This window comes from Megalobrama amblycephala, linkage group LG1 (genome assembly GCF_018812025.1).
Source record: "Megalobrama amblycephala isolate DHTTF-2021 linkage group LG1, ASM1881202v1, whole genome shotgun sequence".
Taxonomy (NCBI): domain Eukaryota; kingdom Metazoa; phylum Chordata; class Actinopteri; order Cypriniformes; family Xenocyprididae; genus Megalobrama; species Megalobrama amblycephala.
This window is the reverse complement of record NC_063044.1, coordinates 42,592,273-42,613,023: the sequence shown is the minus strand read 5'-3', so window position 1 is coordinate 42,613,023 and position 20,751 is coordinate 42,592,273. Positions and strand designations below refer to the sequence as shown.

General features: G+C 35.4%; 1 protein-coding gene and 1 pseudogene across 1 annotated transcript; one reads left to right on the top strand and one right to left on the bottom strand.

Moving 5' to 3' along the window:
* Window positions 1-3,099: 3,099 nt before the first annotated feature.
* On the bottom strand, window positions 3,100-4,368 carry LOC125267419 (annotated as a pseudogene).
* A 13,487-nt stretch (window positions 4,369-17,855) lies between these two features.
* On the top strand, window positions 17,856-19,612 carry LOC125270329 (NAD(P)(+)--arginine ADP-ribosyltransferase 2-like). The gene is made up of 3 exons (XM_048193788.1): window positions 17,856-18,093; window positions 18,338-18,441; window positions 18,518-19,612. The coding sequence occupies exons 2-3, from the start codon at window positions 18,391-18,393 to the stop codon at window positions 19,385-19,387; spliced, it is 921 nt and encodes a 306-aa protein (XP_048049745.1). The 5' UTR covers window positions 17,856-18,093; window positions 18,338-18,390; the 3' UTR covers window positions 19,388-19,612.
* The last annotated feature ends 1,139 nt before the right edge of the window (window positions 19,613-20,751 follow it).

Below are 20,751 nucleotides of genomic sequence, written 5' to 3'. Positions count from 1 at the left end.
TGTGAACCCTGTTGCACGCGCCTCTGATAACAACGAGCGAGCACTCAACAACAACATAATTTCAAAAATAACATACCCCAGCGCCAAATCGCCTATTATTAACACAATTTGATAATCAATTCAATAGAGGTGTTTATTTTGTATTAGATATCCGCGATAATCATTCTATTATTGCATAACAATACTAAACACTGTAAATATTTAAAATTAATTTATACTCCTTAATATCAAGTTTGTCAAAACACTTTGGGTGGCTTAGGGCATTTCACCCTATATTATGTCCAGTGATATGGAGTGTTCTTGGCTCTTAGCTTTACCAATATACAAAGGTGAATGAATATAACGACTAAATATAGCTAGGCTTTCATCTCAGGCATCATCTTAATTTTGCTTTAATGTGAACATGATTAATATGTTACCTAAGTCTGTAAAATTTTTCAGGATACTTTAGAACCACGCTACAGGGCTTTTATTTTGAAACTCACTTTTGTAGGCGGGAAATCTGCAATCTGTTTTGCATCTCATGAATAGGAGTTTTTACTAGTAATAATACAATTATAGAGCTCTGTAATTAGAATTGTTACTAGTAAGAATTGAATTAAAGAGCTCTCTAATTCAGTTTTTACTAGTAACAATTACAATTAGAGAGCTCTATAATTCAGTTTTTACTAGTAACAATTGAATTAGAGAGCTCTCTAGTGGAATTGTAGAGCTCTGCAATTGGATTATTACTAGTAACAATTGAATTACAGAGCTCTGCAACTGAATTCTTACTAGTAATAAATGAATTGCAGAGCTCTCTAATTGGAATTGTTACTAGTAAAAACTGAATTATAGAGCTCTACAATTCAGTTGTTACTAGTAAGAATACAATTGCAGAGCTCTATAATTCAATTAGAGAGCTCTACAATCATAATTGTTACTAGTAAAAAATGAATTATAGAGCTCTCTAATTGTAATTGTTACTAGTAAAAACTGAATTAGAGAGCTCTTTAATTTAATTGTTACTAGTAAAAATATAATTACGACGAGTAACGCTGGAACGTTTTTATGCTGAAACGGCCTTCCATAATTTTATGTATAGTAGTTTTTGTAAAGTCGTTTTTGCTTCTTTAGTGACCTGCTATTATGGAACCCTTGTGAGATGATGCGACAGTTTTTAACTTTTGTACACTTTAATAAAGCTGCCTTATCTGTGTAATCCTTTGCCTGTGTCTCTACTCACCCACCCACCTATTGGTAACGAATTTGTTGCCATATTAAATTATTTCCGTGGGTATATACAAAAACCCCGGTGGCGTAGTGGGAATCAAGTGCGATCTTTGGATATCGCCCGGTCACAGTTATAAAGGTGTTTAAACTGCAATACACATCCACTTGCACATATTTGTCAATCGGAATATTAGATATTTCATGCTATAGTCAACAAAGTTGTGAATATTTTGAATAACAAAAGAAGAAATTAAATGAAAGCAGATTATGATTCATATACAGTGCTGCGGTGTGTCACATAACAAGCAATGACGCGTCACCATGGAAACCATAAAGCGATAAGTTCTAAATAACGGTCGCTTCAAAAAACTCACGCTGGGGGGTCAGCCAGAATATTTAAAACTTACGTGCGAAAGGGTTAAGGACATCTAAATGTACTCAACTGATATTTTGAGACAGCATGAAATATGAACTAAAATGAGCTTTTAATATACTTTGCATTTAAAAAGGTAACTAAATATATATTTTTAAATACAGAGATAGTATATTAAAAGTACATTTTATTTCATATATATTTAATGATGTCTCAAAATAGCACAGTTAAGTGCGCTTAGATGTCCTTAATATTATTTTAAGAAATACTTTTTAGTATATTAGAAAAAAAAAAAAAATTGTATATTTAGTATATTAAGTACAAAATGAGTGTGCATAAACAGAGCACTTTAAGTACATTATATAAATGTACTTTTTTCCCCTCCTGGGTTGTTACATCCATAAGATGGAGAACCCATGATCTCCACCAGAGGGCATCGTCCCGACTCCTTTGCTTTCCCTTCATAACTCATTGCCTGTACTCATTACGGTGTGATTGCATTAACTGTGTCGTTAACTTGCTAATGTTTGCCTATATAAGCTCTGTGTTTTCACACTGTTATGTTACCACTACATTTCTGAGTGCTTACTGTTTTGTATGTTATGGTCTATTTTCATGGATTGCCTGTGTCCTGGACTGTTAGATATATGGATTTTTTGTCTGTTATGTGGATTACGATTGTAGATTACACTTAAAGTGGTCATGACATGAGAAATCAAATTTTCCTTGATTTTTGGGCTTATAAGAGGTCTTTATGTTCAAGTTCGATAACTTGATGCGTACTTGTCATCAATAAAAAAGCATTTTTAAAATCAAGCTGTAAAAAAGCTTAGTTTGGATCCCAGGTGGCATGTGACGCCACAGGGGCACAGAGATTTGCATACGACTGCCTTTGGGTCTTCTAACCGTGTTTCAGAGCAGTTCGTAACAGGTTATAAGTTACTTGATAATATGTTAAGGGGGTCATGAATTGAAAAATCAAATTTTTTGAGCTTTTTGACAAATAAGAGGTCATCGTCAGGGCTACCGGAGCAAACTACTGGACATGTGATAAAGAGTTGAACTGCGCTTTTTTGCACACTGCCGCTTAAAGGTAGGGTTGGTCATTTTCGGAGAGAGGATAGCAATAGCGAGCTAGCTTTGAAGGAACGTCTCCAAAGCCATGCCTGCTTCAAAACACATGAACGCTTCGAGCAGGAAGCAAACAAAAGCATCAGGAGAGATGCCATTAAACTACCTCATGTCTCAAAGCGCATAACATTACAGTATTAATAAATGTAAACAACTTAAAGAGCACTGACCTGTACCACCTGGCTGCTGCAGATTTTGCAAACTAAGCAAAAAAATGAAAACAAGAAACATCAAAACTCAAATCTCTTGCAGATAACTGCTAACAACAGCTAACAACAGCGCACTTGCAGGTGCAACTGGAATTATTTTCATTGTATCTGTATCTGCATCTGTGATGTGATTTTTATATTTGGTTATAAATAGACAAGTCTGTGACTTTCTGTTTACACTTCAGTCTGCACTATATTCAAAAGCAAATTTCTGGCATCCCCTGCTATGTCATCCAGAGCGCTCTGCAGCATTGTTGAGACTGTCCAATAGGACATTCCTCCTGCCACCACAGAGCCAATAATGGGTATGAGACTCAAAACAAGCTCAAATGCATCTTCAGCCACAGCCAGGGACGCAGTGCCCAGCAAGGTTAACACTGAAGCTGGGTTTATTCCAGCATGCAGTGGCGACTTCATCAAACTCTTTAAATGCTCTATGCTCTTCCCAGATCTTTCACAGAGTTTCTGCAAGGATTTATTATCAAGACCAAAAACATGGAAATACTTTTCTGTCTCTTTTATTATAATGGCTAAATCCACAGCAATTGAAAGACCAGGAAGAGGAACCACAGCCACACATGCAGACAGTAAGGCTACTCCTGCAATATTTTTCTCTTGATCATTCTCTTATTTTTCTCATTAATCTCCAGCGTGATATTTGGCAAAGCTAATAGCAGCACATCCCTCTTATGTTGTGGAAGATCTTGCTCTATCTTCTCCTCCATCAGATTGAAATCATATTTTTCAAACTTCCAGGAAGAGATCAGGAAAACAACAGGATCCTTCACATCAATCTTTCTCATCCCTATGAAGTAGCATAAAAGTAATGGATATCATTAATAAAAGACAATTGTTCATGAATAATATTTATTATTTATTGTATAAGCATGATTTTTTTATGTGAGACAAAAATAGTTATGATAAAAGATAACATTGTAGTTTTTTACTTTTACTGTATACATTGTAATGCCAAGTACTGCATTGACCAACCATTTTCGCAGTCCTGTCTGATAGAATAAAGTGTATTGTTCTCATCAAATTTGTGTCTTAGAACGAACAAAATAAAACTTTTTCCCCATTGCTCTCTTTGGCCAGCTGTTGGTGGCATTCCTTAAATCGATCTGAAGCAAAGATAATGAATACCTCTACATCCTAATCGCTATGGATTACTTCACTCAGTGGCCAGAGGCATATGCAATACCCAACCATAGTGCGGCCTTCACAGCAGAGAAGTTGGAGGAAGAGATGTTCTGCTGATTCTGAGCCCCAGATGAGATCAAAATCAGGGACATATTATCAAAGCCGAAGTGTTCCCAGAAGTGTGCAGACTCCTGAGGATACACAAGAAGCATTCAACTCCCCTTCATCCGCAAAGTGATGGATTGATGGAATACTTGACCACCCAGAATAATTGACATGTACCCTGACCACCCAGCTAGCCATCCTAACCAGTGAGCACTGTGAGCCCCTGGTTCTCTGTGTACAGGGTGCAGATGTGATCAGTGACACAAACCATTTTATGATTCTTATATCTAAACAAGTAGCAAGCATCTCATGTCAGCCTTTTTTTAACACAACAAACATTTTCTAAACACAGTGTTAAAGCAGCAAAAAAAAAGTTATTAAAACAAATTCAAGGATCAAGAGCACATCTAAAGGAAACAGTATTCACAAAAAATAATTATTTTCAATTATAAATAAATAAGTGAAGCTGATAAAGCTGTTTTTGGAGTTGTTTAATCATCCTCTGCTGAGATCTTTATGTTAATTGTTTGCAGTTGATCGTATCAGTAGCTCACATCAGATCAATTATTATTTGCAATAGAAATGAATTTTAATGAAGAAGTTCTAAACCGAAACATGGCTGAAACATTTGAAATAAAATAATAATTTACAATTGACATAAGAACAATTAAAATAAAATAATTATTTATTTGGTTTAACTAAGACCATAAGTCAAATTATATTAAATGAACATGAGCTGTGGTATTGAGAAAAGTTCACTACTTTCATAGTAACAGACTGACAGGGAAGAGAAAAAATTGTTGGGTTTGATATTAACAAAGTTAATGATAAATAACCAAACAGGTTACTTCCAAGATAACTGGGGTTTCTTACTTGGCCACTAAGCACAATTTCCCACCAGACAACAGGTGGCTGTGAAATGAATAAGACCATTGTTAAGGGTGTCACGTGAAGGCTTCTTACCTCCAGGGAGTATTGACTGGTTTGATACAATGTTTCACTTGGCCAATAGGAAAAGGGTTGACCATCAATTGGCAGAAGGCCCATGAGAGACTAAGTCAAAAGATGTACAGTAGTTGGCAGTCGGCCACCCTTACAAAGAAAATTATCTCTTACATAAGCAACACCTGCAGTTTAATTGGTGAAGTGACTGTGGTAAAAATGTTGGGGAGTACTTCAGGAAGAGAAAGGGAGGAGAGCACCTGCAAGTGAGAATATGGGAAAACTTTAAGGCTGGATATTACCAGCCAATTATACTACTTTGGTGTGTTTTAAGAGATAAGAAAAATGTATAAAAGCTGTGCCCTGGCTAGAGAGATTCAGATGAACAGCTGGCATCTCACTTTGTTGCTTGTCAATAAAGTTAAACTTCTGGGACCTGGAACTTCAACTCTGAGAGTTTTTCTTTGAGACCAGAACTGAAGGGACACAGAGACATGGAATTTGCCACAACAGTATCACCATAGTAAAAAACTTCCATTGTGCTCTGCATGTCTAAGTGGTAATAGTTGTTCATCTACAGCATTGAAACATTACAGTGACATTTGTTTAATAATGCTGTTTGTGGAGTTGTTTAATCCTCCTCTGCTGAGATCTTGAGAGATTTAATCCCGGTTTCACAGACAAGGCTTAAGATAGTCCTAGAATGAAATACATGTTTGAGCTGTTTTAACTGAAAGCAACTTGTACTGACGTCGTAAAATTCTTGATGTTTGTGTGAGTCAAAAAGACACAGCTGAAAATACTTCTTATCTTCTTAAACTTTACTTATTATATAGATATTACTTATCTATATAATAAGTAAAAAAAAAAAAAAAAAAAATCAGAATATGCTATTTTTATCTGATAATTTCTTAGTGCAAAACTAACAGCTAATACACTCAGAGACCAAACTCTGGATGAGACCAGAACTTATCTTGCAATTTTTTCCAATAACAAATGTGCTTCAGAAACAAAGTTACAGCAGCATGATAAAAACAGATGATATTAACTCAAGGGTCAAGAGCCCAACTAAAACAAACACTGATCACCATAATGTTGACAAATGTCATTATTTTCAATAAAACATCAACATCTAAACCTCAGTTAATTTTCGTTAAGAAGTTTTGTATAAAAGAAAGAAACTGGACTGTAATAAGTGAAGATGCAGAGATCTTGAGAGATCTGTTAGTGTTTAATTCTCTGTTGCTGCTATTCATTTGACATTATTTAAATGTCAAAAAGGCGATTTTACTAAAGCTTATGTTTAGCAACTTGTGCTGCCAGTCATTTGACCTTTTTTTTTTTTTTTTTTTTTTTTTACAGTGACAGTGTTTGATCATAATAATTATCATAATAATTCAGGAAATAACTGTGAAACATCAGTGTTTTTCAGCTAATTAAAGTTTTGTTTTTCAGACTTTCCATTGACTAATACTGGTAGACACAGGAGGTTTCAAATTGTGGGCCGTGACCCATTTGTAGGTCACAGGGTGGGAAAAGGTTTGTCACATGAAATAAATTCACTGCAGCTAAACTTATGTTTCAGTGAATGACCCAGCCAGCATTTTCTATCAGAATTAGTACTAGCTGCAGATAAAGTCCTTGTTGTTGGTGATTTTAATATCCATGAAGATAATAAAAAAGACTCATTAGGATTGGCATTTACAGACATTCTAAACTCTATTGGTGTTAGACAACACATGTCGGGACCCACTCATTGTCGTAATCATACTTTAGATCTAATATTGTCACGTGGAATCGATATTGATGCCGTTGAAATTCTGCAGCAGAGTGACGACATCTCAGATCATTATCTAGTCTCGTGTATATTACATTTAGTGAAAGCGGCTAAACTGCCCCCCTGCCATAAATATGGTAGATCACTTCTACCACTAAAGATTGCTTTATAAATAATCTTCCTGATCAGTTTCATCGCCTTAGCATACCAGACAGCTTAGAAGACCTCGATATTGCAACAGAAACTATTGACTCTCTCTTTTCCAGCACATTAGACTCAGTTGCTCCTTTGCGTTTAAAAAAGATTAAGGAAATTAATCCAACACCATGGTACAATGAGCACACTCGGGCCCTAAAAACAGCAGTTAGAAAAATGGAGCGCAGCTGGAAGAAAACAAAACTAGAAGTATTTCGCATTTCGTGGAGAGAGAAAATGACTGAGTACAGAAAGGCCTTAAAAACTGCTAGATCTGCCTATTTTTCAAAACTTTTAGAAGAAAATAAACACAACCCTAGGTATTTATTTGATACAGTGGCTAAATTAACACTCTGAGGTCTGAGGGTATCGCCGGCGATACCACCGTGGTTTTTTTCTTATCAGTGTGAAAGAGACTCAAAATACTCCGTCAATGTTGCACATACAATTAAGAGTTATACACCATTTTAAACTGTGGAATATCTTCTTTCATTTGTGTACACTCAGAGTAAAAACAAAATGTTGTGCTTTTTGTAAAATAAAGAAAACTAACATGATGCGTGATCTCTCGTCTCTCTCTGAACTAACTCCAATCTGATAGTTCTTAGAAAATGAACTGTAACTTAGTGAATACTAATGACAAAAAAATTACACTTAAAAAACGTTAAGATGTCAGGTTTTAAAACAAACCTTCTGTATTTATGTAATCTGTATGAAAAGAGAGCCATGTCAGAAGTCTGTGATTCAGCTCATTATCCGCTAATGCGGCCACGCCCACGGAGCCAGCGCTATTCAGATGCAAATTCAGTCAATACATGCATTCGTCATCTCAATCGTGTATTTATTGTCTTCAAAAGTGTTTTGAATAGCCATATTTAGCGATCTCTTGCCTCTGTTAGTTCCTTGATTGTCACATGATATGCCTCTTCTTTTACTGAGGCATTTGTGGACAAAAGGGGCAGAGCGCCCTCCGGCTGTGTATGAATTAAAAACTCAGCATCCAGCGCTCATAATGATGCATATAGAATAATAAATATTACTCCTCTGTATAGAAAATTGATATAAACATATGAGAATCCATCAATATTTCTCCAAATGTGTATGCTTTTAAGCATATTAAGAAATTATGGTCAATATAAGATTTTAAGAGTCAAAATGTAAAGCTTGAGTCTTAGATCTTTTTAATGATGTATAGTTTGTCAACTGCACATCAACATTTAGGCTCTATAATATAACAAATATAGTAGCCTATATGAAATGCCCTAGAGGTAGGAATGTTCAGACGCGTTGCATCACAGAAATACATTATATTTTAAAGTATATTAAAATAGAAAACCATTATTTGGTTAGAGACTTGAGACCTCTTTTAAAAACATTATAATGGCAATGTGTTCAATCTTTTGACTGGTACTGTAATTTAACATAGGCCTATACAAAATTTTCTTCATATCATGTGCAATAATACGTGCATGCATGAGATCACAAAAATCATGTTTTTTTTTTTGTCCTGAGTGGACTTTAATCCTGCTATCAGCATGATCACAGAGGGTTTTTTCACAGCCTACCTGACTGAAAGGCCTCATTAATATGCAAGTCATTTCAGGTCAATTCTTTTGTCTTCTCAGGTGAGAATCACCCATTATACATGAGGATTCACGCCTCCATGCATACTGTGTTTCTTGACCAAAAGTGTCTTCGAAAATTTAAATCTCTCTATTGTTTTATATGAAGGAGTAGGCAGCATAATTTTTACATAATTCTGAAGCAAAAACTCTAGTCTACAACCTCCAATACCCAGAAGTCTTATGAACACAGATTTAATATACTTTTTTTGGCCTTATTTCAGTGACTTAAGTTTTTTGTTTTTTCTTTCATTATTCCTTCAAAAATACAAACATGTACGTACATGTTCCTCACATATTATTGTAGCCTAGTTTGTGCTGAATACAGTGTAATGACACTTTTGTCATTTATATGTTTATGAACAACTGAAAAAGCACAAATGTCAGGGCATGTCAAAACTTCTCCAAGCCCCAAATCAGCCTCAGACTCCAGAGGGTTAACAAGAAATAAAGCTTCAATTTCTGATGTTTCCAAAGAGCACAGCAGTAATGACTTTATGAACTTCTTTACTTGCAAGATTGATAATATTAGAGAAAAAATTATAACCATGCAACCGTCTACTACAGTCTTGTGTCAGACAGTGCATTGTAGTGTCCCTAAAGAACAATTCAATTCATTTACTGCTTTAGGTGAGGAAGAATTGTCTAAACTTGTTAAATCATCAAAATCATCCACATGTATGTTAGACCCTATACCGACTAAGCTATTGAAAGAGATGCTTCCAGAGGTCATAGATCCTCTTCTTAATATTGTTAATTCATCTTTATCACTAGGATACGTACCAAAAACGTTTAAGCTGGCTGTTATTAAACCTCTTATTAAAAAACCACAACTTAATCCTAGAGAATTAGTCAATTACAGGCTGATCTCAAATCTCACTTTTCTGTCAAAAATACTAGAAAAGGCAGTTTCATCACAACTATGTTCCTTTTTAGAAAGAAATAGTATCTGTGAAGATTTCCAGTCAGGATTTAGACCATACCATGGTACTGAGACTGCTCTCATTAGAGTTACTAATGATTTGCTCTTATCATCAGATCGTGGTTGTATCTCTCTATTAGTGTTACTGGATCTTAGTGCTGCATTTGACACTATTGATCACAATATTCTTCTAAACAGACTCGAAAATTATGTTGGCATTAGTGGAATTGCATTGGCATGGTTCAAATCATACTTATCTGACCGTTATCAGTTTGTAGTAGTAAATGATGAGATGTCATATCAATCACAAGTTAAATATGGAGTACCGCAAGGCTCAGTACTAGGACCGTTGCTTTTTACTCTGTACATGCTACCCTTGGGAGATATCATTAGGAAGCATGGCATTAGTTTTCATTGTTACGCTGATGATACTCAGCTCTATATTTCTTCGCGCCCTGACGAAAATCACCAATTCGCTAAATTAACAAAATGTATAGCTGATATAAAAAAACTGGATGACCAGTAATTTCCTACTACTAAATTCAGGAAAAACAGAGATTCTAATGTTTGGACCGAAAACTTCTTCACGCAATAATCTAGAATACTGTCTAACACTTGGCTGCTCTGTTAAGTCTTCGTCGTCAGCTAGGAACCTGGGTGTGCTCTTTGATACCAATCTTTCATTTGAAAGCCATGTTACTAGCATCTGTAAAACTGCATTCTTCCATCTGAAAAATATATCTAAACTACGACATATGCTCTCAATGAAAAATGCAGAACAGTTAGTTCATGCGTTTATGACCTCAAGGCTAGACTACTGTAACGCTCTACTGGGTGGTTGTTCTGCTCGCTTGATAAATAAACTACAGCTCGTACAAAATGCAGCAGCTAGAGTTCTTACTAGAACTAGGAAGTATGACCATATTAGCCCAGTTCTGTCATCAATGCATTGGCTTCCTGTTAAACATCGTATAGATTTTAAAATCTTGCTAATTACTTACAAAGCACTAAATGGTTTAGCTCCCCAGTACCTAAGTGAGCTCTTAATACATTATAGTCCTTCACGTTTATTGCGATCTCAGAATTCAGGCCAGCTGATAATACCTAGAATATCAAAATCAACTGCAGGCGGTAGATCCTTCTCCTATTTGGCACCTAAACTCTGGAACAATCTTCCTAGCATTGTTCGGGATGCAGACACACTCTGTCAGTTTAAATCTAGATTAAAAACACATCTCTTTAACCTGGCATACACATAACAAATTATCAATTTATATTTTCAAATCCGTTAAAGGATTATTAGGCTGCATAAATTAGGTCAGCCAGAACCGGGAACACTTCCTATAACACCAGATGTACTCGTTACATCAGAAAAAGAATGGCATCTACGCTAATATTAGTCTTTCTGTTTATCCCGAGGTTTACCGTAGTCAACCGGATCTGGGCCGTATCCAGCTGAGACCAAGGATCTGCGCTTTGACACGACCACAATGCAGCCCTGAAGTATCAGCAGAGATTGAGTCAACTAGATCATCCATTGTGAAGACATCATCAACACGACAGCCAGTGCCACAGTTCCTCAACAGACCGTCCATACCGGCGTGATGAATATGATCCTCAACTGGACACGACCACAACGCAGCCCTGAAGTATCAGCAGAGATCGAGTCAACTGGATCATCCATTGTGAAGGCCTCATCGACACGACAGCCAGTAGCACAGTTCCTCAACAAACCATCCATACCGGCGTGATGAATACGATCCTCAACTGGATGGAACTGAAATAAAAACTTTGATTGTTGCGATCCTATCAGATTTATGATAGCAACCTGATTGTAACAAAGCACTGTTCGCCAGAGGAGAACTGGCCCCCCGACTAAGCCTGGTTTCTCCCAAGGTTTTTTTTTCTCCATTTTAACACCTATTTGCCACTTGTTTGGGAGTTTGGGTTCCTTGCCGCTGTCGCCTTTGGCTTGCTTAGTTGGGGACACTCGACACTTGATATTCAATAGTATTCTTGACATTTATTCAACAGTGCTTCTGATCTGCCTGCATTGACACTATTATTTAAGAGCTGCTGTGCAGCCAAATTATGTACCAGCTATCAATGTAAAGCTGCTTTGACACAATCTGCATTGTAAAAAGCGCTATATACATAAAGGTGACTTGACTTGACTTGACATAGCCTTGTGGGGCCCAGATGGGTGTCAACTAGGCTGCCTAACTGGGTCCCACCCAGACAACACGCCAAATACGCATACTCTTTATTATATCTAATCATTTGTAAGTGTGAACTTGTGAAATGTACATATACAAATAAAACAGTTAGCTAATAGGGGTGTGACGAGACAGGTATCTCACAAGACGAAACGAGACTCGAGATTGAGTTCACGAGACGAGACAAGATTTTTACACACTATTTTTAAGAAATCCTCAATGGCGGAATACATGACTAGAAAAAAATATTCTGCAGGTGTATTTGAAATGTTTTAACTAATCATCTTATAATGAATGTCATTCAGTCCTACTTTCTGAGTATGAATTATCATATGCAGTAAAAGACAACAATACTCAAGTACTGTAAAAGGGTTTGCCACTAACTCAACTGACTGACTTCTCTCCTGTATGATTTCAGTCTCTTCAGACCTTACTGTACATGATTTATGAGCTTCTACAACTTTTGACCTCCTAACTGAACTCCTTTCCACAAACTGATCATAGAAATAAAACAGTATAAATAAAAATGGTAACACTTTACAATAAGTCTCATTTATTAACATTAATGTATTAACCAACATCAACTAACAATGAGCAATATATTTGCTACAATATTTATTAATCTTTGTTTATGTTAGTTTATAAAAATAGTCATTCATTGTTAGTTCATGATAGTTCACAGTGCTTTAACTAATGTTAACAAAGGAAACCTTACTGCTTGTGCTTAATAAGATTAAGAGAAAACTGTTATTAATTTTTATGGTAACGCTTTACAATAAGTGCAAACATAATCACACTCTCTCAGTATTCAAAGTGCAAATAAGACCAACTTTTTCTCTGATACAGAGCTAAGAGATGGTTACAACTACACTTCCCAGCCTAAAATAGCTTTTATATTGAGAGATATTTGCATTCATCAGGGAGTCGCTTTCAAAATGCGGAGTATTGAAATCACGTTTGAATGCGCGCTCGCGTTTACTTTCACTTTCTGTGAATATGGAGCGGCGGCGACTGTTATCCAACTTAATTAAATGTTTTTTTATTTAAACACAAAGCAAAAGGACAGTGGAGGCATAATGTAAACGTAGCGGTGGCATATTCTTTCCTAATCATCCTAACACTCTGTCGTGGCAATATCACGAGAGTACTTTTCGCCTCAACAAGAAATCTCGTCACACTTTAGTCTCGCGAGATCTCGTGACACAAGAGCTCGTCACACCCCTGTTAGTTAACAATGTATTAATTTAAGCAATGTGTTAATTAATTGTAGAGCTCATGGAAGTAATAAATATATATTTCAACAATGATATATAGAAAAATTTGGAATGGTGCATGTTGATCCAGAGTTAGTCATATTCTCAGGCATCCTGAGATAAAACAGAAAAGCAAATGGAGCATAATTAGTGTAGCTAACAAAGATAGTCATGTGCATTTGATTTGACATAAATGAGTACAAGGATATGAGATGCATTATGTAAGTGCTTGGCAATGAATCTTTAATCTAGATTTAAACTGGGCGAGTGAGTCTGAGTTCCGAACATTATCAGGAAGGCTATTCCAGAGTTTAGAAGCCAAATGTGAAAATGCTCTCCATCCTTTAGTGGACTTAGATATCCAAGAAGTCCATAGTTTTGTGATCTTAAAGAGCGTGAAGGATTGTAGGGCGATAGATCGGTTAAGTTCATGGGAGTTAAACCATTTAGATCCTTAAAGGTCATTAGCAATACTTTATAATCGATACAGAACTTAATAGGTAAACAGTGTAGAGATGATAAAATTGGTGTTATATGATCATATTTTCTTGACCTGGTAAGAACTCTAGCAGCTGCATTTTGTACTAATTGTAGCTTGTTTATTGAGGAAGCAGGACAACCAGCTAATAATGCATTACAGTAATCTAGTCGAGACGTCATGAAGGCATGAACTAACTTTTCTGCATCAGAAAAAGATGTTTGCATGTTTCACAGCATAGCAATGTTTCTGAGGTGGAAGAAGGCTGTTTTTGTAACATATGAAATATGATTTTCAAAGGACAAGCTGCTGTCTTATATAACACTCAGGTCTTTAACTGTCGAGGATGGAGTAACAGCACATCCTTCTAAATGCAGATTGTAGTCTGAGAGATTCTGTGTACAGGTCTTTGGTCCAATAAGTAATGCTTCAGTCTTATCTGAATTTAATAGAAGAAAATTACTAGTCATCCAATGTTTTATATCTTTAACACACTCTGTCAATTTGGTTCATTTAGAGATCTCATCTGGTCTTGATGAAATACACTATATTGCCAAAAGTTTTGGAATGCCTGACTTTACCTGCACATGAACTTTAATGACTTCCCATTCTTAATCTGTAGGGTTTAATATGGAGTTGGCCCAGCCTTTGCAGCTATAACAGCCTCAACTCTTCTGGGAAGGCTTTCCACAAGCTTTAGGAGTGTGTTTATGGGAATTTATGGTTAGGCACTGATGTGGGCGAGAAGGCCTGGCTCACAGTCTCCGCTCTGATTCATCCCAAAGGTGTTATATCGGGTTGAAGGTCCTCCACACCAAACTCGCTCATCCATGTCTTTATGGACCTTGCTTTGTGCACTAGTGCACAGTCATGTTGGAAAAAGAAGGGGCCATCCCCAAACTGTTCCCACAAAGTTGAGTCTATGAAATTGTTGCTGAAGCATTAAGAGTTCCTTTCACTGGAACTAAGGGTCCAAGCCCAACCCCTGAAAAACAACCCCACACCATAATCCCCTCTCCACCAAACTTTATCCTTGGCACAATGCAGTCAGGCAAGTACAGTACACCTGACAATCGCCAAACCCAGAATTGTCCATCAGATATCATCCATAGATATTATTTTTTTCAAGAAGGAGCACAACTGAACAGACACAACAATTTCTAGTATTTTAGACATAAATGGAAGATTTGAAATGGGTCTGTAATTTCCTAATATATTTGGATCTAATTGTGGTTTCTTAAAGAGAGGCTTAATAATTGCCAACTTGAATAATAACAATGTGATCTACGAAGTGTATGATATCATTGATGCCATCCAAAATGGGAACAGTGATTTTGAAATGGATTCTGATACAAGTGATGAAGAGGAATGTGGAGATGCCTGTGAATTGGAAAAGAAAAACCCAGTGGCCACCCATCTGATGAGTATGTGAACATTATACCGACCATATACAGACCATGCCTTGGGACTGTCATAATTGAATATGGCTATGAACAGAGATAAATGCCAAAGTTTTCATTCATTTCATCAGGTTTTGTGAATATAATCTGAACATATTTTTTGTAATAGATTATTTTTCATAAAGATTTGACTTTTAAGGCTACTGTTATGGGGCTACAAAAGCAGTACACCCTGCAAAAGAACCTTTAGATGGTCTCTACATTTGTTCAGACAGTGAGTGAAATCACTTAAATTCTGCTACCCAACAGGCCCAAAGTTACAATATTACTACATTGCCCTAAAACTTACTAAAATGTACAGAAAAACAAAAACATTTCTGCATTAGAGATCTCCTACAACAACATGTAAAAGGTTATTTTTTTTCTATATTTGGATCTTTAAAATCGTTCACAAAACAGACGATACAGAAACCCTTCAAATCCCAACAGAACATTAAACACTAACAGATCTCTCAAGATCTCAGCATCTTCACTTATTACAACCCAGACTTTATTTATTTCATACTTAAGATCTTATTGAGAATTAACAGAGGTTTAGATGTCGATGTTTTATTGAAAATAATAAAGTTTGATATCACCACTATGGTGATCAGTGTTTGGTTTTGTTGTGCTACTAACCTATGATTTTTTTTAAGTTCGTTTTTCTCAAGCGGTTGTAACTGTGTGTCTCTGATACTTGTTTGTTATGGCAAAAACTGCAAGTAAAGCTCTGATCAGATATTGTTGGTCACGTTTTAGTTATCATGTAGTGGCCTGATTCATTGATACCAGAGTCTAATTTCTTATTAAATTGTTTAATATTAGTTGTTAATTTATCCTGCCAGTACCACTGCAGAATTTCCTGCAGTGCTGTGATACTCTGAAAGATTTTATGAAGTCATATATGGAGAAAATATTTAGCCAGAATCATACAAACCCACAAAGAAATCAAGAAGCAGTGTATGAATCTTAACCCTTTCACGTAAGAGTTTAAAATATTCTAGCTGACCCCCCAGAGTGATTTTTTTTTAAGGCAACCATTATATTAGAATATTTGCCCTTATTGTTTCCATGGCGGTCCATTGTTCCAGACATCATCACCTAAACTTTTTTTTTTTTTTTTTCTTTTTTTTTTTTTTTGACAGCTGCTGCTGCCAGTCATTTGACTGTTTTTATTTTTTCCAATCAGTAGTGAGGAAGGAGATGCAAATCCCTGAATAAAAGTTTAAATTTGGATCTGTTCCTGCAATAACTTGAGAGAGTTAGGTCAGAGAATTAAAGATTGAGTTCAACAGGAAGCAGTTCAATCAACCACATCACAGGTGTCTCCACATACACAAACAACAGCTTCTTCTTTGCTGCTTTTTTAAGATAAGCTGCACTGCATTAGACTTGTTGTAAATGTTCACATACAACTTTAAATCTCACTCTACAGTTCCTCACACAAAGCATCACATCCAGAAGATCTGCATTGCAGCACAGGAACAAAACACTGTGTATTTTATGAGAGCATATTAATAACATTATGCCCCTTGATGAACCAAATTAAAGAATTATTGATTATGGTTAAATTATCACAGAAAATGTAATCAATCTTAATTGGCCCAAGGTCATAATCCTGATTTGAAGTAGATGGTCACTGGATTGATCTGGGCCACACTCCTCCCACCAACAATTGCCAAGATCGCTTGCTATGTGGGATGTAGATTATTAGCCTAATAGTCTAATGTGACACATTCATGTACCATGTTATTTACATGATACTTCAAGGTGGTTCACTCAATACCATGGTAGGCTACATTTAAAGAAAATGGGGTAACACTTCACTTAAAGCTTTTCTGTATACTGCATTATAAAGGTATTTATTATGTATGTCATCATAATGCGTTATATTGTTTCAAAGATAATTGCAACCAAAGTGAAAATGCATTATAATATTCAAAGATTTTTTTTGTTACTTTTGAAATTGGTTGTTTGTCATGTTATAATGCAATATACTTTCTAAAGATATTTTATAATGTACTGTAACTGGTTAGAATTATTAATGAGACTATACAATGCATTATAGTGTGCATTACAAAACACAATTAATGCATTAAAAATACTTTTATAATGTATTATACATAAAGGGTTTAAGTAAAGGGTTCCCAAAAATGGTACTGGTGATTATTATGTTCAGGGCAGCAACTGTACAATTGCTGAGGGGTATCTTCATCTTCATCAAAAAGAAAAAAAAGAAAAAAGTGTAGATAAAACACAATATGCAGAAGGTACACTCCAACAATTATAGTCTTTAATGTCAGTTTTAAACGTCCCATTAAATATTAACACATCTTCAAAAGAGGACAAGTTAAATGGTAGCAGAAGTCACCATAAAATGTACAATTGAAGCTTCTGACCACAGTTTCCTAAATGTTTCAAATTCAGATCAGCATTTGCAACCCTGCAGCTTCTCAAATGCCTCTTTTTCCTACACAAAACTGTGAGAATAAAGAGCAAGACTGAATTATAAATAGGTTATAATGAGCGTCATTCAACTTCCCAGAATGACTTGTGAAAGACTTGTACGGTGAGTAAAGACTGACTTGTGCAATGATTATGCCTAAAACTTGGTTATGGTGCAAGACATGGTTGTGAACATGAAACACATAAGATGTTTCTGAGCATAATTACAATAAGATGATATTAAAAATTTTATTCTACAATAATAAAATAATTTGTTCATCATATTTTTTTTTTTTTAAAAAAGAAATAATCTGCGAAACCTATGAACAGACATTCCCACAAATCTACATAGATCTAAATTTAACTGACATCTCAGTTTTGTTTAAATAGCTGGAGGAGGAGCTGAATCTGACGGTGACGCCCTAAACTTTACTATGTTTTAAAGTTTCACAACTGAAACACTCCTCAATCATCATAATTGACTGGACAGCAGACCTGAGTAATTCTCTTTGTTGAACAGTGACAACAGAGAATCCAGTGATATTTTTCCAACATAGTATGAAAATTCAGCAGATTTCATTGGACTTTGTACTGACGTTTGCATGATTTTCTGTGTTTCTAGAGAATAGACAAGGTAAGGACACTATTCAGTTCTGTTGACATTATAAAAAAACATAATCCACATGTAATTTATTAAAAATGGCTTAACAGTTTCTCATGGAATATTGTTTAAGATTTTAAAAATATAAAAATATAAAGAGCAACATCGTATCAGCCCACATCATGTACCAGATGTGCGCCGGATCTGGGCCACAATATGTTGCTGTCTGGGATACCAGTCTTTATTGAATGCTGTTGTACTTCTGGTTTTCTTTCAGCATCTGTTCTTCATTATATCAACTATTTCATTTGTGAATTTGGCTTAATCAAGATGCTGCTGATTACTGAAGCTCTTCTTCTCATTTTTGCTGCTTTAGGACAGGTAAGCTTGTGTTCTAGTATAATTAGTACAGACATGAATACTGATGATGTGATCATTATGATTTCTGTTGCTGTAGGATCACAGAGGATCTGCAGGACAGATATTTTCATTGGATATGGCACCAAATTCTGTTGATGATCAGTATAAGGGCTGTATAGAGAACATGAAACAGCTGGTGGAGACAAAACTTCTAGAGAAAGAAAAATCTCAGTCTGAATATGAATTTGCAAAACTTTGGGAAGAGGGTGTCCATGAAGCCAAAACACCAGAAGATAACTTGTCAAAAAATCATTCAGTTGCTGTTTATGTTTACACACATTCAAGTCCACTGTATGAATTTTTCAATAATGATGTTCGTAGTCAGAAACAAGAATACAAAGACAAGACTTTTAAATGGTATTCACTTCACTTTCTGTTAACAGATGCGATACAGATTCTGAAGAAAACACAAAATAGATGCTATTTCACGTATCGTGGTACTGATGTTGAATTTGATAAGAATGTTCTGAACAAAGAGGTTCGTTTTGGATCATTTACATCCTCCTCTTTAAATAAAAATGTAGCACAAGGTTTTGGAACTAAATCTTGTTTTCAAATCAAAACTTGTGAAGGTGCTGATGTGTCACATTACTCTATATTTCTTTCTGAGAAAGAGGTGCTGATTCCTCCATATGAGAAGTTCAAAGTCATTGCTGTCAACACGAGAAAAGGTCAGAAGGATCTCTGGTGTGACACTGTGTTCACTTTGAATAGCACTGGAACAAGAAGTGACCTGAACTGTGCAGTGGCATCCATTGACATCAGTACCAATTCATCTTCAATTAATTTTATTATTGGGTTTTCTGTTATTATAACTATTATTATTATTTGTTATGTAATGTATATTTTAATTAAGAAGTGCTATGGTTCAGACACTGTTATACCTTACCAGGCTTTTAATTATTAACTGTAATCTGCAGTGCTGTAAAGGTACCACACAGATAGACTGCCCTAAATTGTCAGACTGGCATTTAAATTTATAAACTAATATTTATAATATGCTAATAATGAGACCATATTATTACTGTGAACTTATTTCATTTGATTCCACTAAAAATATTTTAAATAAAGAGATTTTCACTGCATCAGCAACTGCAGTCACCACCTGTTAAATAAAGCAACATGCAGCATATCATCAATGTTTTTGGGTCTTCTCTTCTCCTGAACTGAAGCACAAGGGTGACCCAAAAAATAACATTTTACATTAAACTACCAGCAAATGTGTCCAGTATATCATTGGGTTTATTGCTATTAAAATACATTTTGTGAATGTGTCTTTTATCTTGCACCTTTACCCCTTTCAATCCCACAGGTAAGTCATCTATCTATCTATCTATCTATCTATCTATCTATCTATCTATCTATCTATCTATCTATCTATCTATCTATCTATCTATCTATCTATCTATCTATCTATCTATCTATCTATCTATCTATCTATCTATCTATCTATCTATCTATCTATTCAAAATAAGTACAATTTAAATATATTGGTTTTATTGGACAAAAATATATAATGAATACTACTTAAATGAATTATGATTTAACAAAAAAATAATATTTGTAATGTGTGGATTAATTAAAATATATAAATTTTTTTATTTCAGGAATGAATAATGAGCTGCTTAAAGTGTGCACTTTAACAGAAAATAGGCATAATACAATCTTGAGCACAATATATTAAATACAATTGGATGTAATTTATTTCATTTATTAATTAAGTTGCATTTTCTGTATATTTTTGGTTCAGCGGAATCTGCAACGGGAGAGAGAGGGAGGAGACGCGTGGTGTCTGAGTGGATTAGACGCAAATAATAAACACCTGTCTCTTGTTTCAGTAATTGGCGTGGGGAGAGTATTTAACGCCAGGAGAAACAGGAGCCTGCGAGAGAGAGAAGGACTACTGGCTGTTTCCCCACTCCTTGATGTCTGTTTACCGTGCTGGAGTGAATCCTGAAATTACTTTGTCTGTTTTTGTGCCTGCCTGCACACTGTTCTGTTATATTATTGTTTGATGAAAATAAACAGCCAGTAGTCACCTGCCAACCCTGTCCTCTTCCCTCCTTATATCTGAACTTTGTTATAGTGATATAGTACTTAATTCAGTTCTTATAACTTCTGTGGAGCCGCTTCTTTAGGGAAATCCAACATTGTATTTTTTGAGTGTATCAAGTATTCTGAAAATACTGTCACGTCAATAAAAAGTAATCAGGTACAACTGTCCTTTTTTTCAAGTGGGTTTGAATTTTGTGAATGATAAATTAAAAATAT

What these genes read in the sequence shown, in the direction of transcription:
- LOC125270329 (XM_048193788.1), top strand. Translation starts at nt 18,391, where the DNA reads ATGCTGCTGATTACTGAAGCTCTTCTTCTCATTTTTGCTGCTTTAGGA. An exon ending in TTTTTGCTGCTTTAGGACAG is followed by an intron (nt 18,442 to 18,517) that starts GTAAGCTTGTGT and finishes CTGTTGCTGTAG; the next exon opens with GATCACAGAGGATCTGCAGG.